Source organism: Pelodiscus sinensis, chromosome 20 (genome assembly GCF_049634645.1).
Source record: "Pelodiscus sinensis isolate JC-2024 chromosome 20, ASM4963464v1, whole genome shotgun sequence".
In the NCBI taxonomy this organism is placed as follows: domain Eukaryota; kingdom Metazoa; phylum Chordata; order Testudines; family Trionychidae; genus Pelodiscus; species Pelodiscus sinensis.
The window spans coordinates 8,512,616-8,537,057 of record NC_134730.1 but is presented as its reverse complement, the minus strand read 5'-3'; the positions used below and the strand labels follow the sequence as shown (position 1 = coordinate 8,537,057).

Here is a 24,442-nt window from a genome sequence, read left to right as displayed (position 1 = left end):
GGCCTAGGGCTGACAGCAAGGGCTACCGCTGTCAACTGTCATCCCTATGCATGGCAGGCCTCTCTCTGTCAAAACTATGCTGGAAGCACACAGCCTGATGGAATGGACAGAGCAATCTGGTTTGCTTGGTAAGCTTGATCCATGCAAACAGTGTATGTTTCAAGACAAGCAAATGTAAATGTGTACTTCTAAGTACAAATACCGTGGGCCATACTTACAGGATGCAATATTACCCTGGGAAGCAGTCATGCTGAGAGATTTGGGGCTCATGGTGGATAATCATGGAGTGTGGCCAAGTGAGCTAATGTGACCCTGAGCTGTATAAACAGGGGACTCTCAAGCACGTGTCGAACGGTCATTTTACCTTTTCTAGAATCCAGTGCTCGGTTCTGGTGGTCACAGTTCATGAAAGATGTTGACAAATTGGAGAGGAGTCAGAGAAGAGCCACAAGAGTGATTAAAGATTAGAAAATCTGCCTTATTTGAAAGACTCAAGGGGCTCAATCCATGTGGCTTAAGCAGAAAGTTCAAGGGTGGCTTGCTTACAGTCTATAAGTAACTGCACGGGGCACAGGTATTTAACATGATCCCGTGGCTGAACCTTGAAATTAGACAAATTCATGCAGGAAGCAAGGTGTACATTTTTAATGGAGAAATTAACCATTGGAACAATTTACCATGGGTCAGGAGGGATTCTCCATCACTGGCAATTTTTAAATCAAGATTGGCTGTTGTCTTAAAGCTCTTCTCTGGCCTGTGCCATACACAATGGGCCCTAGGTTCTGAGAGTACCAAACATGAGATGACTGTGACTTTCTGCATAGCTCTCCACCAGATGGCTCCTCCAGGAGACACATCCAAAACCAGAAGACTTCAGAAAGTTCAGAGAAGAGCAATAGGACTGCTCATGAGGCTCCGCAACAGCTCTGGATGGAAGCAGGCTGCATGCAAGGCCTGTTCAGGTCATAGAAGGACAAATGGTTTTCAGTCCAGAAGAGCCCTGATATCCTGCATTGCCTGACAGTGACTCCTGCATCCAGCCCACATCTTGTGGTTGAGTGAGAACTTATCCTTCAGAGACATCCATCCTTGCTTTGGAGATTTGCAGTGAGGGAGTCTGTCAGGTCCCTTGAGACTCTGTTCCAATGGGTCTGTCCCTTCAGGGTTAACAGATTGCATCTTATTTTGAGTTTGAACTGAGTTTCCAGCCATTGACTCTCATTAGCCCTTTGTGAGATTAAAGAGCATGCTGCCACCTCTTCCCCCGTGGTGATATGAAGAGGACGAGGTCCAGCCACAGAAAGGGGAATGGTGTTCTGGTGGATGATGCCTGGAAATGGAGCCCTGGGCATGCATGGCTGGGGCTAGTCCTGGGATTGGGGCCAGTGAGAGGGAGGTGAGGTTTCCTGGCGTAGGGCGATGTACGAGGAGATGCCTGAGTAGGACAGGTGGGGAGTGAAGTTGGCTCTAGTCCAGGGCGGGTGGACAGACGAGCTTTAAGGAGCTGCAGGAGAGTTTTCCATTTGGAAGTCAGGCAGGGATTTTGTTGGCTGTTGCAAGATGGCTGCTGTGGATGAGCGAGTGAATTACCAGCAGTCTGTAGGTGTGCAGGCGCCGCTCTGGTGAAGCAGCAGCACAAGGAGAAACTGAAGTTAATTAGGCTGAGTTTGGGGGTGGTGGCACACTGGGGAATCCCTAAGTCTGTAGGCCTCAACATTTCAACATGGAAGGTTGAGGAGAATGTGAAATCATGGGGCAAGGGACCCGGACCTCCATCACTCTGAGGCTGGCCTGGGGCAACATCTGTTTGTGTTTCTAGTGTCTCTGGTCCTGTGGTACTATGCTGTGGCTACAGCGTGCTGAGAGACACAGTGGGCAGGCAGGTACCAGCCCAAGAATCAGGATTTATTAGATTTGTAGTAACTAAGAGCTATGTTGGTTGTCATAACAACCGAGCTGATGTACTGGAGCATTCACATGACTTGACCCGCTTCGCTTTCTAAATATAAACCTGCTTTCACACTGCGTGTCTGAGACACGGGGCCAATTGTTGTGTAAGAATGAGCAGGGGAAAAGGAGAAATGCAGAATGGATAAAAATATTGAGGTAGGTGCAGCTGGGACCCTGTGCTGAGTTCTGTGTGTGCCCAGGGCACCAGCCAGGGCTGGCACCCCCCACCAGGCTCCATAGGTGCCCAGGGTATTATCCATGGGTGGCACCACAAACCAGGCTATCACATTGCAAACTCATGTCTAAGTGAGCGTTCAGGATCCTAGATGCCTCCCTCTCTTGCACTAGGGGCATGGGGTCAGTTACCCTCCAAGTAATCAGCGGAGCTCATCAGACGATAGTGCTTCTGGGGGTCGCTTTGTCCTGCTTCTCAGTCCCCACTGAGGGTCTCAGAGGCTCCTACGTTAGCGTCCTGTGTAAATGTAACTAGTGCCCTCTCCTAGCTGAGCTGTGAACATGTGACATCCTCTGGAACTAGTACGTGGGAGCAGGGCTTAGCTGTGTGCCTCTGGCGAAGCTCCAGCCCTGAATTTGCCAGCATGTGCTGCGAGCTACCGCAGCTCTGGAGAGTTACACAGATGTTTCCTCTCTAGGATCCCTCCGTCCAATGGGGGTGTTCCTGTCATTTGAAAATGGGAAATGATTGTTCTCTGTTAAACAAGCTGAGCTCATCTCGCAGGGTACCCTCCCCAGCTGGGAAGGGCTCTGGGGCTATGTGCAGTGCTTGGAGCGGCTGAGGCTCGCTGCTGGGCTGAGAGACCCTGCTGAATGCACCAGCGGTCCTGGGAGACCACCAGGAAGCGTAACTACCACTGGAGCCCGAGCTGATAGAAGTCTGAGAGAAAGGGAAATGTCTGGAAGTAGCCTGCTGCACCAGCTCCCTGGCTGCAAGCAGGCTCTGCTGTAGGGCTGCCCACTTCCAGCGCAGCCAAATGCTGGGAGGCAGGATGCCGCACAGGCCTCAGGGCGGCAGTTTCTGGTCTGTAAGAAACACTCTTGTTCCGCAGGCATGAGTGTGCAGCAATTCCTAGCCTGGTACAAACCGGGACGGGCAAAATATGGCCCACAGGCTGAATCTGGCCTACCAGACATTTGGATCTGGCCTAGCACTATACTCAGGGACATAAAGTTCTGTGGCCCAGTGGAACCCTCAGGCAGGCTTTCCTACTGCCTCAGCCCCACACATTGCTCAAAGGGGTCACACTCCCCGGGGGGGGGACTTCTATATGTTGGCCCTGCCCAAGCACAACCCTCACAACTTCATTTGGCTGGAAACTGGCCAAGGGGAGCTTCCTGGGCTGTTTGTGGGTGTGTACTACACTGGAGACTTCCTGTCCCCTACCCAAGGGGTGTTGAGGTGCAAACGTTGGCTCCATCAAGCAGCCACTGTCAGTGGTGTGTAGGTCTGCGGCAGCCAGGGAGCCTGTCAGAGGGCCTTGCTGCTTGGGAGCTGTCTTCAGTAAGCGCCTCCCAGCCAGAGCCTGCACCTGGTACCTCATCCCCTCCCACTCTCCAACTCCCTCCCTGTCACAACCCAAACCCTCTGCACCCCAGTCTCTTGCCATAGATCCCAACCCCCTCCTTCCCAGACACCACATCCCCTCATTCACACCCTCCAGTACTGTCATAGAAAAGTGCAGCCCTTGACCACTTACCAAATTCTTGGAGTGCCCCCCCATCAAAAATTATTGCCCAGCCCTGGACTAAAGGTCACAGTGATCCCTCTAGGCCTTAGAATCTATGAGATTCTAGTAGCCATCGTCTCTTGCTGTGCTTCTGATACTGGTTCTGCAGGGGGGTTGACATGCTACTGGAGGGGTATTTGACAGTCTGCTCTGAGAAGTTATAGATTTCTAGCTCTGCTATATTGGCTATAATGGAATGGTTCTTCCTGGTCTCCCTAGCTATGAGTATGCATGTGGGGCGAGGTTTCTGTGAAAGCAGTTTTCCCCTACCACTGCCTCCTCCAACCCCTTACAGCATGAACTTTCTCTGTCTCTCAAAGGAGCTTTGTTCAGAAACCCTGACTTCTCTGCTTCCCATATTTGCTATCTCTTTGTGACATTCTGTGACTGGTCTCAGATAGGCAGCTGTGTTAGCCTGTATCTGCAAAAACAAGGAGGAGTCTTGTGGCATCTTAGAGACTAACAGATTTATTAGGGCATAAGCATTGTGGGTAAAAGTGGGTTTTATGTAATGATCTGTTAGTCTTTAAGGTGTCACAGGACTGCTCCTTGTTTATTCTGCGACTGGGGAGCCTCAGGGCTGCGTCCTTAGCCTGTGGGGTGCAGGGAACAGCCAGAAGTTGGCTTGTGGGAGCGGGCTTGCCAGGAATGGCAGGTCAGGCAGGGGGTGATTGCTACCAGGTGCTCTGGTGGCCCCCTGAGCTGCATGGGGACTTTAGTTCCCTGCAAGCACTCCCAGGGCTGAAGCGTAGGGGCTAAGGGTTGGAAGTTTCAAAAGAACTTTTTTCAAAGGACCTTTTAGCCATTTTTCAATTGTGCCAGTGCAGAAGGGGTGGGAGGAGTCCCTGCAGCCACAAGTTCCTACATCTTTAAACTCCCCTTTCTCTTGCAATGATAAGCTGCAGACAGTTAGTTCCTCAATGGGTCAATACATCCGGGTATTCTCCCGCAGGAGCCAGTTGTCACTCCCATACGTGAGAGTAAGAGGCAGAGTGTCTGTTCTCCCAGCTCTCCCATAGCTGCACTCTCACAGCTGGAGCTCTCAAGGCCAGAAGGGACTCATCCAGGCTGACCTCCTGCAGACCAGAGGCTGGAGAAGCTCTACCGTGACACCTGCATCCAGCCAAGAACCCGTGGTTGAGTCAGAGCAGAGCTGTGAGAAAGAGACAGACATTCTTGATTTACAGACTGACAGATGGAGGATCCAGGAGGGCCCTGGGTAAGTGGTGCCCCGGTTAATTACCCTCACAGTCAGCACTTTATGCCTTTTCTCCAGGCTCAGATTGCCCGTGTCTCAGTTTCCAGCACTGGCTTCCTTTTGCTAGATTGAAGAGCCATCAGAGATTTTCTCCTCACGTAGGAACCTCCAGCCGGAGATTTGTAATTCTCACCTATCACCTTGTCAGCCAGGGTATGTCTACACTACCCTGCTAGTTCGAACTAGCGGGGTAATGTAGGCATACTGCACTTGCAAATGAAGCCCGGGATTTGAAATGAGGAGTAACGGTAGTTCGAACTAGGAAGCCTAGTTCGAACTACCTAGTTCGTACCCCGTGTAGCCGCGCGGCACGGGGTTCGAACCAGCGGGGTTTTAAAAATGGTGGCTCCCCGCTTATGCAAATGAAGCCTGGGAAATTCAAATCCCGGGCTTCATTTGCAAGTGCGGTATGCCTACATTACCCTCGTAGTCCGAACTAGGAGGGTAGTGTAGACATACCCCAATGGTCCTGCCAAAGAGGAACTGGACACCATTATAAAGAAAGGACCTTGGAAAACCATGTAAATGAGGGGTGATATTTCGTTTGGCCCAGTTTAGATCATTAATCTTCAGGCCAAGAGCTGGCTCACTCCGTGTTTGGACATCCTTAGTTCAGCCTTCCCCTTGGGCATATGCACTGAAAACTTTGCAACAGCTAGGTTGCTGGTCATGCTGTCTAGCCCCCTCTCATTAGATTTTGCGCTCCTCCACCTGCCTCACTCCATCTGGGGTCTCTAGCTTGGACCATCTTTGTGTCCTGTTCCTGTGTAGCACTTGGCTCAGAAGATCCCTGCTATCCCCCTGGGCTCCTAAGACAGACAGTAACACAAGATAACGAATCATGACTGATGACTCACTTGGTAAGGATGTTAGTTAGGAGAGATGCATGCAGAGAACACAAGGCGTGGGGGTGAATAGGACAAACAGGCAGTGTGGCTGCACATTCATGCCTAGTGCAGCAGAGCTCCCTCACTACTTTGATGAGTTCCCTGCTTCCTTTTAGCCATGGGCTGGGAGATTCTCTCTCCCTGGAAATTTATCCACACCCTTGGTTTGCTGTCCCTCCCTTGCCTGACCAGGGATTCATCCCAGCTCTCTGAGAGGAGAGGGGACCTTCTTAGACTCTGGTATCCCCTGCAGATGGGGCGGCAGCAGCAGTTCAGACACCTCTTTCTGTCTCTCCCCTCTGGCAGTTGCCCTAAATCTCCAGGGACCAGAAGCAGGGTGTCATGGGGCAGACACTCATCGCCACAGTTCCTCCTGTTGGAAGACTGAGAATTAGCTTGGACCTGTCCGCTGGACACCCCTCTGCCTGGTGCCTCCCTGTGTCAGTTCTGGACCCACGTCTCTCCCAGACCACAGTGTCCTCTTTGGGCAATGCCCATAATTTTTGCGTCTCATCCCCCTTCCGGGGAGGGGGGTGTTTATCCATCTCTGCAGTCCCAGAGAAGCCCCAATTCCTCAATACCTGTCTTGCCTCAATGACCCACTGTTAGTCTTCATCTAGCCCCTGCCATGGGAAAACTGCAGTCTGAAATGGCTGCTCACCATGGGCAAGGAGGGAAAGGGGGTGTGGACCTGCTGCCTCTTTCTAGCCTGCCTGTCTCCCTGCAGCCCAGTACACTCAGGTCGTGCCTCAGGCTCTGTGGCCTGGAATTAAGGCCAGGCAGGGTGCCTCAGTCTCAGGAAGCCCCCAGGTTTCCTGGCAGCCAGGTCTCTCCTCCCCCCTAGAGCAAGAGTGTCTCTCTGCCTCCTGGAGCCCTTATTTATATAGCCCACAGCTGGGCCATAATGGGCGGCACTACCCACCTCAGCTGTGGGCTCTGCTGGGTTTTAACCCTAAAAGGCCAGTGTGGGGCAGACACCCCATCCCAGCGGGTTTCCTCTGCAAGGCAGGGTTTCCCAGCTTTTCACCTCTGTGCCTGTGAGATTACCTTCCCGGAGTGTGCACCGCCCTGCCCTGCTTCCCACAGCTCCTATCAGACTGGAGAACTTGATTGGTTCCAGGAAGCCTGCCTTAGCCCTGCTGTTCAGCCACAGGGGGCCCTGGGCCTTTTTAACTCACCTGGCCTCTGGACACTTGCCCCCTTTGCCCTCTGCCTTGGCTCCACATTGTTCCCAGATGTGGCCGGTGTGACCCATGAGTGAGGGTGGGAGAGAGCAAGCAATGGAGGAAGAGGTATGGAGTGAGCAGGGGCAGAGCCCCAGAAAAGGGGTGGGGTCATGGCCTCAGGTGAGGGTCGGGGCAAGTCTGTTGTGACTAAGGGGGTCTCCTGGGATAAGATAGTTTTGTTAACTACTTGCATGCCTAGAATTTGCGGGGGCAGCCCATTGAACCATAGCTGCACTTTGATTGGCTGCAGATGGAACACACAGCTCTTACAGTGTTGCGTGCAGTCAGCATGCACCTCACTTCATGTGCCCTTACTTTACATGCATGTCACTTTAGTGGCACTGGTAGAAAAAAATACGTGTGGCCAAAAACTAGCAGAATCTGGCAACCCTGTGTGTGGGCAATGGTAATAAAATGTCTCCTGAGCCACACAGCGAACCCCGATGGGCCGCATGTAGCCCTGTGAACACAGGCTATCCTCCACTGCCTTACAGAGTCCAGAGCACAAGAGTCGGACTCTCCTTTGCACATAGTGCCACCCTTGTGCATGGGGTGTCCAAGGCAAACAGGCTAGTTCTTTGCTATGGGTGTGGCAAAGCTGCAACAACTTACTTCTGCCCAGCCCCTGGTGGCACTGCACCGGGTGCGCGTGTGCGCCTGCGCAGGAGGGTTGGCAGCACAAAGCACACAGAACGTTCTGCTGCCTGGCCCAGCCCTGCCAGCCTCCCCCTCCCGCACCCACAGTGTGTCCGTCATCTGCCACTTCCGACTCGGCTCAGCATTTCACAAGCAGGATGTTTGAAGCAAAGCTGGTTCCTCATGCTTTCAGGCAAGAAATAACCATTCCCCTCAGGGAAATTTCCCAGGCATGTGGCATTTCCAGCATACACCCCCCCCAGTGGCCATCGTCTCTTACTGAAGGGAGAGGTCACAGGGCACCTTCACGCCCATCTTCCCGCAGCTCCCTTTGGCTGCAAGGAGCGAAACGGCGCCAGTGGGTGCCGCAAGGCTCCGTGGCTGCAGCGCTGGTCCCTAAACAAACCTGGGCAGCCAGTGAATGCGTTTCTCACAGTGATTCCGCAGAACACTTTCAGAAACGCTGTTCTAGGCCACAGGACTCAGGCCATTGGTTCTGGGTTCCCTCCACCTCTAGCTGGTGCAAACTGAGGTGTCCCAGCCTTGAAGCCCCTGTGTGCAGTTAGCCCTGCACTTCCTTTCTGTGCCACTTTAGCAGGGTAAGGTGTCCCGCTCCACAGCCTGGCATTGGAAGGCGGCTGCCACGATGCACTCTCTAGCTGGGAGCATTGGTGGTTTTGCCTTTGCAGTGGGGTTGCTGCCACCACACCTCTTGGTACCCCAGGAGACAGGGGAAAGGCTGAGGAGCGGTTGCCTTCTGAAGGGGCAGCTGTAGAGAGCATGGTCAGCAGCACTTTATTACCTGCCCAGCTCATCTGCCCATGAGATGGGAGGAAGGCTGCCCCCGGTCAATTACTCTGTGCTGCTGATAGTGCCCCCCACCTGCCCATGTCTGCTGAGAGTGAGGGCTGTGTCTGTATCATGCACAGAGCACTGTGGGGCCTGTCATATGGTCAGCGTGGGAGCACTGACCTCAGCCTGGCAGCAGGCGGGCAGAGCTGCTCCAGCAGGGCTCTATTGCAGTGTTGCATGCAGCAGCCAGGCACTGTACAAGGAACCGGGCTGAAACCATTCCTGGCAGCTCAGGGTGAGCCCCAGAACGTCACAGCAATGCACAAAGCAGCCCTTGTTTGCTTGGCCAGTACATGGGAACCATCTGGTCAATGGCACAGACGTGGCCATTGTGCTCTGCCATCAGCACAACCTCTACCAGGCTCCAGGGGCTTTGCAGCTGGGCCGCCTCCAGTGAATCCTTTGGCTTCTCAGCTGAGAATACCGCAGTGCTCAGAGTGCTTCATGCAGCCTTGGCAAAGGGAGCAGGCACCCGCCTTGCTGGAGGATTCAGCTGCAGAAGCGGAGACTTTCCACATTTAGTGGGGGCAGGCAGTGAGCTGGCCTCATCTGACAACCATGCCCTTTCCCTGCTTGGCCCCAGGGCAGTGCAGAGCTGCAGCCAGCCTCCACTCAGAGCCACTAGCTCCCAAATGGTAAGGGTGGGGGGTGGCTTTAACTAGGACAACGTTGGACTCCCCCATTTTTTCCCTCAATAGAATTTTTTCTCCAGTGGTTTTTTTTGGGTGTGTGTGTGGGGGGTGTTTGGTATTTTTGGTTAAACCATCTGGCAACCCCTTCCCCCTCCAAAAAAAATCATGTGGGAATAAATTCTGTTGAGAAAAAAAAAGGAGGAGACCAAAGTTGAGGAAAAAAAAGGACCCCGAGAGTTATTAAGCAAAATAAATAAATTAATTAATTAAATAAAAACCCAGCATGACCCCTTTAAGAAATGCTTTTGAGGCTTTTTGGCCCTAACAGGCTGCTGGCAGCCATCCGCCATCTTGTCTTTGTCAATCAAGGACGATAAAGCCATTGCGGATAAATTAAATGATTTCTTTGCTTCAGTCTTCACGGCTGAGGATGTTGGGGAGATTCCCAAATCTGCACCGTCCTTTGTGGGTGATGAATCTGAGGAACTGTCCCGGATTGAAGTGTCATTAGAGGAGGTTTTGGAACAAATAGAAAAACTTAATGTTAACAAATCTCCGGGACCGGATGGTATTCATCCAAGGGTTCTAAAAGAACTCAAATGGGAAATTGCTGAGCTATTATCTGTGGTTTGTAACCTATCCTTTAAATCGGCTTCTGTACCTAATGACTGGAAGGTAGCCAACGTGACACCAATATTTAAAAAGGGCTCTAGAGGCGATCCTTTCAATTACAGACCAGTAAAGTCTAACTTCAGTACTGGGCAAATTAGTGGAAGCAATAGTAAAGAATAAAATTGTGAGGCATGTAGAAGAACATAATTTGTTGGACAAAAGTCAACATGATTTCTGTAAAGGGAAATCCTGTCTTACTAATCTATTAGAGTTCTTTGAAGGGGTTAAAAACATGCAGACATGGGGGATCCAGTAGATATAGTTAACTTAGATTTTCAGAAAGCCTTTGACAAGGTCCCTCACCAAAGTCTCTTGTGTAAATTACATGGCCATGGGATAAGAGGGAAGGTCCTTTCTTGGATTGAGAACTGGTTAAAAGACAGGAAACAAAGGGAAGGAATAAATGGTAAATTTTCAGATTGGAGAGGGGTAACTAGTGGTGTTCCCCAAGTATCAGTCCTGGGACCAATCCTTTTCAACTTATTCATAAATGATCTGGAGAAAGGGGTAAGCAGTGAAGTGGTAAAGTTTGCAGATGATACCAAACTGTTTAGGATAGTCAAAACAGAAGCAGACTGTGAGGGACTCCAAGAAGATCTCACCAAATTGAGTGATTGGGCAACAAAATGGCAAATGAAATTTAATGCGGATAAGTGTAAAGTAATGAACATCGGGAAAAATAACCCCAACTATACGTACAGTATGATGGGGGCTAATTTGGCTATGACAAATCAGGAAAGAGATCTTGGAGTTATCGTGGACAGTTCTCTGAAAACTTCCACACAGTGTGCAGCGGCGCTCAAAAAAGCAAATAGGATGCTAGGAATTATTAAGAAAGGGATAGAAAATAAGACACAGAATATCTTACTGCCCCTGTATAAAACTATGGTACGGCCACATCTTGAATACTGTGTACAGATGTGGTCTCCTCACCTCAAAAAAGATATTTTGGCCTTGGAAAGGGTTCAGAAAAGGGAAACTAAAATGATTAGGGGTTTGGAACGGGTCCCATATGAGGAGAGGTTAAAGCGACTGGGACTTTTCAGTTTAGAAAAGAGGACTCTGAGGGGGGATATGATAGAGGTATATAAAATCATGAGTGGTATGGAGAGGGCGGATAAAGAAAAGTTATTTATTAGTGCCCATAATAGAAGAACTAGAGGACACCAAATGAAATGAATGGGTAGCAGGTTTAAAACTAATAAAAGAAAGTTCTTCTTCACACAGCCTGTAATCAACCTGTGGAACTCCTTGCCAGAGGAGGCTGTGAAGGCTAGGATTATAACAGAGTTTAAAGAGAAGCTAGATAATTTCATGGAGGTCAGGTCCATAAAAGGCTATTAGCCAGGGGATAGAATTGGTGTCCCTGGCCTCTGTTTGTCAGAGGCTGGAGAGGGATGGCAGGAGACAAATCGCTTGATCATTGTCTTCGGTCCACCCTCTCTGGGGCACCTGGTGTTGGCCACTGTCGGTAGACAGGCTATTGGGTTAGATGGATCTTTGGTCTGACCCTGTATGGCCATTCTTATGTCTTCCTGCTCTGGGCCAGACAGCTCCCCTGTGGAACCAGGTAAGCCCTGGGATTTTCGCCTAATGGCCAGGAAAAAAATAAAAAAAATACCGGACATTTTAGGTGTCTGGTATTTTCTGAATTTTTTACCAGACAGGAAGTGAAACTACTGGACTGTCTGATCAATATCAGACACTTGGCAACCCTACCTGGCACTAGTGGGACGAGGGCAGTCAGCCCTGGTGGTCGGAGCAGGAGCTGGGGCGAGTCAGAGTCTGAGACTGGCCAGAGGGTGAACGGCAAGTCAGGTGAGATCAGCCCACCAGGAGATGGGGTCGAGTGCCAGCCAGTAGGCTGGCAGCAATCGAAGACCAAAGACAAAGACAAAGCCGGACTGGAAGACAGAGCCTCGGTTCTATTGTGAGCAGGGTTGGAGCATTTCCTCCTGCTTTAAGTAGTGTCCCAACCAAGTTTCATCATGACTGAGTCCATCCTGGAACCAAAAACGATGCCAACTCTGCCCACATATCCATATTGGCGAATTCATCACGGGAGCCAACAACATAAGCCACCAAATCAAAAGATCATTTGACTGCACATCCAGTAATTTGATCTATGCCATCAAATACCAGCAGTGCCCCACTGCTATATATATTGGACAAACTGGACAGTCTCTGTGGGAAAGAATCAATGGATAAAAATCAGATGTATGTTAAGGAAACATACAGAGACCTATTGGGGAGCATTTCAGTCGTCCACATCACACTTTAAAAGATCTCCAAGTAGCTGTCTTGTCACAAACCAGTTCTACAAGCCAGATCCACAGGGAAGCATTGGAATTAGAGTTCATCCACAAATTCAATTCACATGCTAATGGACTAAATCGTGATGAAAGTTGGTTGGGACCAATTTAACAGCCATTTAACAGCTCTTTGTGTAGTATCCTTCCTGACATGGGAGTCTATCTATCGACTTTGATTCTTATCTGCTTTGGTTTAACTAACCAATCTTCAGATATTTACTGATGTCCTCTGCTCTCTGTCTCCCACCCTCCTCCTTTGTTCTTTTCTCCCCCCTCCTCTTCTCCTTTCCCTTTCCCTGTCCTATTTATTTTGGGTGTACACTTCTGAAACTCATAACTCGGGTCATCTGAAGAAGTGGGCTGTGCCCACGAAAGCTCATGATACCATCTACATGTTTTGTTAGTCTATAAAGTGCTACCAGACCATTTGTTGTTTTATTTCTGTAAGGGTATGTCTACACTACAAAGTTAATTCGAACTAACGGACGTTAGCTCGAATTAACTTTAATAGGCGCTACACTAGCGCTCCGCTAGTTCGAACTTAATTTGAACTAGCGGAGCGCTTAGTTCGAACTAGGTAAACCCCATTCTACGAGGATTAAGCCTAGTTCGAACTAGCTAGTTCGAATTAAGGGGAGTGTAGCCCCTTAATTCGAACTAGTGGGAGGCTAGCCCTCCCCAGGTTTCCCTGGTGGCCACTCAGGCCAACACCAGGGAAACTCTATGCCCCCCTCCTGGCCCCGGAGCCCTTAAAGGGGCATGGGCTGGCTACGGTGCCCGTGCCAGGTGCAAGCCTGCCAGCACCCAGCTAGCAGACCCTGCACCTGGCACGGCACGGAGCCACCCACCCGATGTCCCCCAGCCCACCCCCTCTTCCCGGGACCAGGCTGGCGGCTCCCAGGAGCTTGCCCTGGACCGCAAGAGGCGGGCACCTTCCTGGGCTAGTGCGGACATCGTGGACCTCGTCCACGACCTCCGCACTAGGCACAGGAAAGTGGCCGTCTAGGGCAGGAGAGCTGCCAGCCTGGCCACCCAGGAACAGGTGTGCATGAAAATCAAGGTGGTCCACTGAGACCACCGACCCTGAGCCCCGAGCTTACAATGGCCGTACTGGGTCAGACCAAAGGTCCATCTAGCCCAGTAGCCTGTCTGCCGACAGCGGCCAACCCTAGGGACCCTGGAGGGGATGGACCGAAGACAGTGACCAAGCCATTTGTCTCGTGCCATCCCTCTCCAGCCTTCCACAAACTTTGGGCAGGGACACCACTCCTACCCTCTGGCTAATACCACTCCATGGACCCAAGCTCCATCACTTTATCTCACTTCTCTTTAAACTCTGTTCTAGTTCTAGCCTTCACAGCCTCTTGCAGCAAGGAGTTCCACAGGTTGACTCTTTGCTTTGTGAAGAACAACTTTCTGTTACTAGTTTGAAGCCTGCTACCCATTCCTTTCCTTTGGTGTCCTCTAGTCCTTCTGATATGGGAACTAATGAAGAACTTTTCTTGATGCACCCTTTCCACCCCACTCATGCTTTTATAGACCTCTATCCTATCCCCCCTCAGTCTCCTCTTTACTAAACTGAAAAATCCCAGTCTCTTTAGACTCTCTTCATATGGGACCTGTTCCAAACCCCTGATCATTGTTGTTGCCCTCCCCTCTCCCACCCTCTCTCTTCCCCTCTCCCACCTCCTTTTCCCAGTCTCCCCCAGTTTTGTTCAATAAAGAGAGATTCTATTTTTGAACACAATTGTCCTTTATTTTGTATATCAGGAAGGGGGGCTAGGGAGGGGTAAGTGGAAGGAGGGGAGGGAGGAATGGGGTACGAGCCCCCGATGGGGAGGACTGGGCTGGCTCTGCGGGCTTCTGGGGGTGGAAGCTCTCCTGCAGCCCTCCAATTGCCCCCTCTCCCCAGATGGCAGCCTGCGGCAAGTGCAGCTGGTCTGATGGCTGAGTGCTGTGATGTGCCCAGTGTGGGTACTCTGGGCAATCCAAGCCAGGACTGGTTTGCAAGCGGGGCACCCCTGAGAACTGTCTGTCCGGGGTGGGGGTCGGGTCCCTTTAAGTACAGCCCTCGGCTAGCCTGAGACAGCATCTCCACGCTCTAGGTTAGTTCGAATTAGCGCTGTAGTGTAGACATACCCTAACAGACTAACTTGGCTACCCCCTGAAGCTTCTGTTACATTATTGTTATATTATTATTTTTGGTACTTCCTGTTGAAACATGCAAGGCACATATATGCTCTGTAATTGTAGTCTTTCAAAGTTGTTCGGGATTGCAGTGCTGTTAGTTTTATCTTTTGACTGGTCTGTGGATTTCATAATTTTAGTTCTCCCTTATACTTAAATTTAATTCTAAAATATCTTAGATGTCCTGGCTGGAATAATAATCATTATTACTTTTATTATCCTACTGTGCTTTGTCATTTGTTATTTAAAGTGGTACAATCAAATAATAATATCCTCCTAGAATGTAAATTTAGCAAGTATGCATCTTTGCAGTGTCAGTGTAAAAACTTTAGCTACTTTAGACACTATCTGGATGAAGGTCACTTATTTTCAAATAGTACTTTTAATTATATCTGTAGAAGAACTTAACTTTGGTATGAAAGTAAATGCCGTTCCAAATATGCTACTAATAGCAATGATGGAATCAAAGGTAAGTGAGTCATGCATATAATTATGTTCAGTAAATATAAATGCTAAAATAAATAGAACAATAAATTCTCTTTCATAATAAAAGAGTAAAAAACCTTAATTGCGTACATTAAAATGAAGTAAATACGTTCTGAGTGGAGTGAAAACAATTGACTACTAGAGAGCAGGCTAGAAGACTTACCCGTCATTGCCCAGGTCCAGCCTGGGAGGGAGGAGCAAGATGTGCAGGCCTCCTACTGGTGCTCCCCAGGCTCAACCCAGGATGGAGGGAGGGAAGTGGGCTGCACAGGCCGCCCCGCCATACTGGGCAGCTTGGCGGAGCTGGGAGGGGCAGATTGTGGCTCCTATGACGAGGTCTGGGACTGTGCTGCTTCAGCCCCAGTGGTGCTTTGGGGGGACTGCAGCGATGGGGTTGGTGGGGCTTCCTCCCCATCTGGAAAGAGACCTTGGTGAGCCAGGAGTGACAGCAGGGCTGCAGGAGGCCATGGGTTCCAGCAAGATGCAGCTCTCCTGTGACAGCATGAAGTCTGCCTTAAGCCACAGGCCAAGTGCCAGGCACCACAAGGCCCAGCAGCAGCAGAGATGTCAGGGTGGCAATACACCACACACCAAGCCACCCTGACTTCTGCGCTGCTGCTGGCAGTGGTGTTGCCTTCAGAGCTGAGTGCCTGGCAAGCAGCTGCCACTCACAATCTGGCCTGGCAGTACTTACTTCGTACCTGGGCTGAGCTTGGAGCCTTGTCCAATGTAGACTATGCCTAGGACTACAGCAGAGCCCAAAGATGATGGGGAGGGGGCAGAATTTCAACCAAGAGGCCATTTTGTTCATGGCGAGCCCTGCTGCCAAGCCCAGGCAAAGCCTGTAGAGTTGATGCAAAGAACCCCTGTGGACCAAGTTCCTACTCTGGCTTCATGGCCAGACCATCCTTGCCTGGGCTCAGAGCCTTCCTGTGCCAGTGCTGGAGTCCCAAGAGGATGCAGTGAGGACAGGCCTGGGTACATGCAGCAGCTAAGGGGCCATTCACAACAAAGAACCACCCACAGCTGAGCAATGGCAGCTGACTTGGGCTCACGGGGCTCAAGCTGCGGGCCTGTGTCATTGCTGGCAGACTTTTGGATCTAGGACCCAGTGAGGTAGGAGGACCTGAGACCTCAGGCTCCAGCCCAAGCCCAGAAGCCTGCACAGCAATTAAACAGCCCCAGAGCCCAAATCAGCGGGCACAGGTCAACTGAGCGATTTCCATTGCTGTGCAGACAGACCCTAGTGGCCAGGCAGGGACTTTTCCTCTCCCAGCCTAGCCACTCAGGGTGTGTCTAGACTACACCTCTCTGTTGACAGAGGGATGTAGATTAGGCACATCGAAATTGCTAATGAAGCTGGGATTTAAATATCCCGTGCTTCATTAGCATAAACATGGCTGCCTTTTTTTTTTCGAAACGGAGCGTTTTTGAAAAAAAACCCAGCAGTCTAGACACGGATCTGTTGACAATAAAGTCTTTTTCAACAGATCTTGTAAACCTCATTTTTGGAAGAACACAGGATCTGTCAAAAAAGACTTTATTGTTGACAGATCCGCGTCTAGACTGCTGTTTTTTTCGAAAAAGCGCAGTTTCGAAAAAAGTGGCAGCCATGTTTATGCTAATGAAGCATGGGATATTTAAATCCCGGCTTCATTAGCAATTTCAACGTGCTTGATTTGCATCCCTCTGTCGACAGAGGGATGCAGTCTAGACGTAGCCTCAGTGTCTGCTTTGCACTTTAATGTTGGAGGAGTCACATTGCTCATGTTCCCAGAGAGCCCCCTCCTCACACAGTTCCCTGGCAGAACACATGACTTTGTATCAGCAGGAAAAGTCAAAACCTCCTTCTTTGTGGCTCTCTGGGAACGTCTCTAGGAGACAGGGAATGCTGAACAGTCTTGTTGGAATCCAAGATGCTCTTTCCAGGCTGCAGATGGACAGAGGATTGGGGGATAGGACGGGCAATCATTAGCTGTGCTTGTCCATCTCACTCCTATCCCGAGAATCCCAGATTGTAGGCCCTCATTCCATGTCTGTGTCTGTTTGGATTTTGCCTGGTCTGAAAGCCAGCTTAACAAGACCCACTTTGTCTTCCTTGCAGAAACCCAGGAAGGTCACTCCTCAGACAGGAGAAGATTCTCTGACCTGCCCTCTGCCCCCTGGCTGGCAGAGCTATATGTCTCCCCAGGGTCACCGGTACTATGTGAACACCTTCACCAACGGTAAGCCCCATTCACCCGAGCTATGCTGGCAACATCTTGGCTCTGCTCTAATGAAGGATCTTGCAGGGCTGTTTCTGGGAGGTTTGAATTCACCTTTGGGCTGCTGGTGGTGGTCTATGCTGGTTTTCAGAGAAACAATGGAAAGAACCAAAGCATGTGAATAGCACAAATACATTTCATTGACAAATTCCAGCAATATCAAGAGGAACTCTAAGGGAACGTGGTTAAGGACTCTCTCCAAAATGGAGAAGTGCCAGAATAAGGAATGTCTGTAATGCCTTAACTCTGACTTCTTAGTTTGTGCTGCAAGATACTGTCTTTAATTTCATGGAACATCTCTGGAGTACAGGGCTCAGAGAGGTGCATGGCTGATTTCAGAGGTCACTGGACATTATATTTTTAAACTGGAAACACTTTTTTCCTTCAGCTAACAAACTGTCTTTTCAATTCTAAGTGCAAAGGTAGTGATAGTAATTCCATTGCATAAGGTAGTGGTAATGGCCATCCAAGTGCCTGGGCTCTTACACAGCCAATGTGCTGTGGAGATTGGTGCTTTCGTGGCAGAGAGGGATAGATATGGATGTAGAGCCACAATGGTGCAGTCACCTCGAGTTTGAATTTTGCAAGTTTGTTCTAATCTCCTCTACGTTAAAATATATCTATGGGTTAAACTTCCAAAGGTGGTTTAGGAACCAAATCCCCTTTATCCAAAGGCCCTTAGGGATTTAGGAGCTGGTCTTATTGGATGTCAATGGGACTTCAACTCCTTCATCATTTGGACACTTTTGAAAATTTTACCCTAATTCTTCAGCTTTCAAAAAGAGCGCACTTCTAGCCTGAATGGAGTGTGTCAATGCAAGAGTCTGAGGACTGCCCGAAATGGTGTCACTTGAAACTGAAAGCGTGGCCATGGCAGGAGGGTGGGGGAGAGGTCTCCCATCACTCTGTATAAATCACCTTGCCTAGGGGAGTAGCTAACAGTGCTGGGAGCAAACCAACTAAGCAGGATCCTGAGCAGAGGACTGCTTGAGCCTGGCTGGAGCAGTCCCCAGGCTATGGGGCTCCCACTGCCAGCCCCATGCAGGGCTGGCTGCCAGCTCCAGCCACCATCCGCATGGGGCAGGCTGCCAGCTAGTGGACCCGGTGGGGTTGGAGCAGATCTCTGTCTGTGGCAGGCTGCGGGTAAGATGGGAGCTGCTCCGGGGGAACCAGTTAACTGTTATCCAGTTAAGGGTGATGCTTACCGGGGAACTGGTTAACTGGTTATCTTTTCAAATCCCTAGTTTTTACAAGGCATCATCACATGCTCCTCAGAGATCCAGAGCAGGACCAATGGCCCTGCCTTTCCAGATGATGACACGGTGGAAAAAGCAGCTTCCATAGGCTGTGCAGAAAGGAAGTTCCAATAGGGGAGGAGACCCCAGGGCAGTGTAATCCACACCCCACTCCCCTAAGAGATCTGCCCTCTGCTTGCTCCTGGCTCCACTCCTAATCTTATGGGACCGCTCATACTTAGAATCATAGAATCCCAGGGCTGGAAGAGACCTCTGGAGGTCCTTGAGTCCCGCCCCCTGCCCAAAGCACCTTTCCCTGTCCCCCCTCCACGGGACACCTCCCTGCCACCTGTGCCTCTCTGCCTCTTGGGGGATAAAGAAGCACGAGTGGCAGATGAGGGAGGATGCGAGGGAGGGGCAGAGGTGTATGGGGAATTCTGGGGGCAAGGGACAGAGAAACGTTGAGTGGTGGGGTGTAAGGGAGCAGGTCGAGGCAGGTGGGGGATTCCAGGGGTAAGGAGTAGAGAAGCGTGAGCAGTGGATGCAGGGTGTGAGGGAGGGGGCAGAGGCGGGTGGGGGTAAAGAGCAGAGAAGCATAAGCGGTGAATGGGAGGAAGAAGAGGCAGGTGGGGACGGGCAGAGGAGCACATGGGTGAGGCCACAGAGGAAGAGTGGAATGCAGGAGCAGTGCTATGGCTCCTGTGCAGGGCTGGACTAAGGGGTGGGCTAGCCGTGCAGCTGTCCAGGGCGCCAACCTATGGGGGGTGCCTGGCTCCCGAAGGGCTGCAGCGGCCGCCCAGGGTGGGGGCTGTGTTAACTCCCACAGCACCGGCCAGCAGCGCCCTTCCCCCGCAGCCGCAGGGCGGCCCTGGGCTGCGCGCCATCGGTGGTGGCTGGGCCAACTGGCCAGCACATGCGCTGTGTGTCCGCCCACGCGCCCCGGGGGAGGGCCTGCAAATGCGTTGTGCACCCGGAGGCGGGGCCGTGTGTCCCGGGGGCGGGCCCACTCATTCATCATGTGCCTGGAGGCAGGGCCATGCCAAAATGGCTCAAGCCGGCCCTGCTCCTGTGCCCTGTGAGCAGAGTGGTCCAGAAGCAGATCCCCAAATGCTACATCGTGTTTGGGGAGGTTTAGCTGTCTTACCTACCGCCCATGCCTCTGGCATCTGCCCCAAGGGAGGGGATGTGGGGCAGTGCATGCATGCCCAGGCTAGGCTGCCAGCAGGTATGGGACTGAAGCCCTGAGTCCCCCTGTCTGTGGGGCTAAAGCCCTGCACCCTAGCAGGTGGTTTTACTGTCCCTGTCACAGGGAACTGTAGCAAACATACTGCTTCTGAGTGGAGAGCCCAGAATCCAGGCTAGGCACCACGAGTGTTCCCTGGACAATGTTCAGCCCTGCCCGGCTTTGGCTTCCTGCCCTCCTGTGTCTGATGTTGCTGTTGCTCTACACAAGATAGAGGGAAGTATTAGACCCTCGGGAAAGGCTATCTGCATATTCTGCAAATGTGTCCCCTGGCACTGCCACTGCCGAATGCTGCTTCCTTACTGGCACGAGGCTCCTGCTGGAAGTTTTTGCTTATTTATTATGCACTGTGCAGGCCCCCAGGCAGCTGAGGAGGTGACTGCTACTGAGCACCCCTTGCAGTGTTCCTTCTAAGGTTTTCCATCCATGAGAAGAGTGAGTTTTGTCTTGTGTACTGTGACGAGGCGCTCCGACCCCGCACTCGGACTGGGGAGGAGCGCCGCCCCCCAGCATTGCTGCGCATGCTCTCTCTGCGCACCAAGTGATTTAAACCCTGGCAGCGCTGGCAGGGGGAACGTGGGCGGGGGGAGGTGTCAGTGCCGATGGGGGAGACACTGCCACCAGCGGGGAGGCCAGAAAAGTTCCGGCTGGCCCCGCAACCTCAGATGCTGGAGCCGACCTTGGTTCCCAGTTTCAGGCCCCAGGACGGGACAAACCGGCTCTCCCAGCGACCTTGCGGCTAGAGGGCTTGAGGCTGCACATGCCACGGGGAGGGCCTCAGGACGGGGGACAGAGTCCCAAGGCCCTCCCCCTGTGGGGAGAGGCAGACGCTAGCATGGAAGGAGAACTGGTGACCAGGCTGGACCAAGCAGGCTCCTAGACATGGGAGCCTCGTGACATTCCTGCAGGGATCCCAATGCACCCAGACTGCAGCGGGAGCAGAGCCGAGGATGCCGACATGGGCGAGAAGGTTGCACCCCACCAGACAGCGAATGATAGGTGGGGCTTTGGTAGGAAGTGAATCAGGGCGGGGTCGGCCCAAGCAGTTGGCGGGTTTTGGCGTTTTCCCTCACCAACCAGGTAGTGGCTGTTGTCCCTACCTTTAGGGCCCTGGGCTGGAACCCAGTGGAGTGGGCGCACCCAGGTCCCCCTACCTCTTCGTGTGTGAGGTGAGAGCGAGAAGCAACCACCCTGCGAACCTGTGGGGAAGTGGTACTTTGGTGAACTCCTTATGGGAGAACTAGCCCAAGGGGTATGGAAGGGCCGAGTGGTGTGGACCCTAAGGAGCAGACCCTGGATCCCCCTTGCGGGGGGGGGGGGGAAGGAGTGAGCCAGAACGCAAGGCCTACGGCTATACTGAAGCACCCCAGGAAGTGTAGTTAGCTGAGGGGACATTGGCCCCTGTGGGTATGTCTACATTGCATTCCTGTTTTGAGAGAGGAATGCAAATGCAGGCGAACGAAATTGCAAATTAAGCGTGGATTTGAATTTCCCATGCTTCATTTGCATAATCGCGTGTGGGCGCTATTTCGAAATACCCTATTTCGAAAAAAGAAACACAGACTATACACGGTTATTTAGAAAGAAAACCCTTCTTTCGAAATTCCCTAACTCCTTCAGAGGAATGGAGTTATGAAAGGTCCAGTTCCAAAATAAATAGGGGATGGGAAAACGTGGGGAAAAAGCTAGAGTGTTCATGTTACAAGGAAGCTGATAGAGAAGGTGCAAATTGTTCTTAAGTACCCATTGTTTCCTTTTTTAAGTCATTAGGATGTGGAAGGTCCTGTGCTAGCCAGGTAATATCTTTGTTCATACCTTTGTGATGGGTCCCACACCTGTAAATGAAATTACATTCCAAGGCTTCCCTATGTATTTGTCTTGTGGAATTGGCCTGAAACAACACTTTGAGATCCATTGATGAGTGCCCGGGCTGGTTAAAGTGTTCTCCAACAGGTTTCTGTGTGTTGCCTTTTTGGATATCTGATTTGTGTCCATTAATTCTTTCCTGTAGAAAAAGTAGTCACATGGAATGCTTCTGCACACAACACATATAAATCAGAGTTAAAGCTCTCTGATGAATCAAGTGCAGATTTCCCTTGTCTGATCTGATCCATTCATAAGCATTCTTCAAAGCTTGAATGTCTATTAATAAAAATAATATATAAGAAAGGTGACAAAGAATATTATTTGTTTTATGCCAGAGTGTACAGGTACTTGATTGTATCATTTCAAGTGATCAACTCAGCTACAAGAGTTCTTATTTTTGCTCAAAGTAAAAAATTTTGTATTTACATGGAAAGGTTATCAAAAGAATTTGTGTAAAGCTAAGCACACGCTGGATGGGTTTAATGAATTTCTTGGAGTTTTAAATTAAAATAAATCAAGCAGACAAGAAAACAAAGGACATTTAAGGCCTGTTCTAACACTCCTTGAAGTTAATGAGAAGTTAATGAGAATCTTTCCATTAACTTCATTGGACTTTGGATCTGGTTCTTAGAGCTGTTATTTTAAATAAATTATTTTAAATAAATTATTTAACGAAAAAGAGTGATGTATCATGGTATTTACTCCATTTTATGTCCAAAGTATTCAGAGAAAAATATTTTCTCTACCTTTTTGTCTATATAGAAACAAGAACTGATAAACGTCCTTGTAAGGCAAGAACTTTCATGATCCTCTTTTATTTAAAATAGATATTGAGTAACATTGCTATACATTATGCAACCATTTACATTGGTGGTTCTGAGATACAGACAACTGCTGTCTGATCATTATCTCCATATTCTTAGCTGCAAAGCCTCCAGTTGAACGTCTGTATTTAGTGTTATGAATGTAATAAGCACAATCCCCCTGGCACCTGCACCTTCCCTTACCCCTGCACCCTCCTGGTGCCTCCCCCTTCCCTCACTGCCCCTGCCCTTTTTCTCCCTGGTGCCCACTCCCTCTCCACCCTCTGCCAGAGCTCTCCTTATGCCCCTCTGTGCCCTCACACATGACTTGCTCATCCCTTGCATTCCTCATGCCCATCCCTCCTTTCACCCCCTCTTCTCCTGGCACCCACTGCCCCCTCCTCCTCCTTCTTTGACCCCATTGTCCCTCCCTGTGACTGCCCTTCTGCTTCACCCTCACAATCCCCTTTCCTCTCCCAGCACCACCCTGTCCCTTCTCTTTTCCCACCCCCACTGACACCTTCCCTCCCCCCCCTTCTTGCCCTTTCCCCTCATTGTCTCTCCTGGGCCCCCTGGCACTTGTCTCTCCTCCACACTGTCTCTTGGTGCCTGCCCCTTTCTTCTCCTGCCCTGGCTCCCTCCTCTCCCCTCAGCACAAGCCCCTTCCTCTCCTCACCCTACTTTCCCCTTAGTTCTCCCCCTGCCCCTTCCTCCACCTTCTGTGGTTGCCCAGTTAGCGGGGGCTGGAGCTGGGAACGCGGTGCTATATTTAGTACTGCGGTCCCGGCCCCTGAAGCCACCATGCAGCCCTGGCCCCACCTGCTCCTGGAGCGGGACCATGTGCCAGGACTGGAGCCGGGGCTGCCCGCAATGCTATTATTAGTACTGCCGTCTGAGGGCTGGGACTGCGACACTAAAAATAATACTGCGGGCAGTCCTGGCTCCAGTGCCAGCATATGGGGCAGCTGCTCGCCACTCAGTCCTGCCCTGGGAGCAGCTGGGGCCAGAGCTGCGTGGCGTCGTCAGAGGTTGGGACTGCGGTACTAGAAATAGCACTGCGACCCTGGCTCCAGTGTGGCTGCGTGGTGGGTGGCTGTCCTATGTGCTGGCACTGGAGCCGGGGCCACAGTGCAGCTGCTCCTGGGCCAGGGCTGTGGTGCTATTCATAGTACCATGGTCCAGGTTCCATCTCTGGCAGCCACCTGTGGCCTGCCCTGGCTGCAGCTCCAGCCCCGGGGAAGGGCTGAAGCTAGGGACACGGCTGCATAGTGGCTGCCCAGCTGCTCTTGGGGTGGGGCAGTTACCCGCCATGCGGCCTGCCCCACGCAACTGAGAAGCCTCTGTGCAGCTCTTCTAAGAAGGTGCGTGGGAGTCAAATTCTTGGTACAGGCGTGCACCTTAGAAGGAACGCTGGTCCCTTGGCTTCCCTTGGGAGATCGTGGACAAAATCCACTTCTAGCGAGGGGGAGAGGGCACGGAGGAGGGGGCAAGAGGTGTGGCCCAGGGGTCCAGCAGCAGAGTTAGCAGCAGCTATGCCTGGTGAGGCATAGTCTCCCTTGGCCTATTTTACCTACCAGCCATGGCGGGGATGCCACTGCTGCGTGGGAAGGGAGAGTGGGTTTGATTTGTACATGACTCCTCAATGGCAGAAACTATTTACATTCATCTAATGTCCCTCCAAACAAATACAAACCAACCTTCTAATCTGCCATAAATCCTGGGAAGTTAATAGGCTTCTTCCTGGGTCACTTCAGCAGTGTTGAGGGACCATCGGGTGATCAGATTCAGCCCCGAGCCCTCAGCCTGCCAAGGGCCAGATTTCCAGAGCCCTGGACTTTGTGACCATAAGAGGCCAAAAGACCATTTCCACTATGGGGCCCTAATTCCTGTTCTTCACATCCCTGTACCCTCCCTGAATTGGAGCATTGATCTTCATACTATGGGGCACTCTGTACCTTCCTTGCCTCGGCTCTCGCCACTGCAGGGCCCTTGTCTACCCGCCCTCCCGTCCACGAGGACCCCATTCCTCTGCCCTCCCTACCATGGAGCCTGTGTCCTGCTGCCCTCCCTACCACGGAGCCCTCATGCCTCCACCCCTCACGACTCCCATCTCCCTGTTCTTCCCCTGCTTTGGGGCCCTCGTCCCCTCTTACTCTCCACTGTGGCACCATCATCCCCCTGCCCTTTC

The 24,442-nt window shown here is 51.3% G+C and overlaps 1 protein-coding gene across 8 annotated transcripts in view; it reads left to right on the top strand.

Annotated features, from left to right (window-relative positions):
- GAS7 (growth arrest specific 7) overlaps positions 1 to 24,442 on the top strand; it is a 239,840-nt gene that overhangs the window by 43,305 nt on the left and 172,093 nt on the right. For 6 of the 8 annotated variants that reach the window (XM_075903569.1, XM_075903566.1, XM_075903567.1 and 3 more), the window contains one exon: positions 16,948 to 17,068. In XM_075903569.1, the coding sequence (XP_075759684.1) occupies positions 16,948 to 17,068 (121 nt within the window). Of the gene's footprint in view, positions 1 to 4,647; positions 4,915 to 16,947; positions 17,069 to 24,442 lie in introns of those variants that run through there. The other 2 variants (XM_006122945.4, XM_075903570.1) reach the window with 1 other exon arrangement.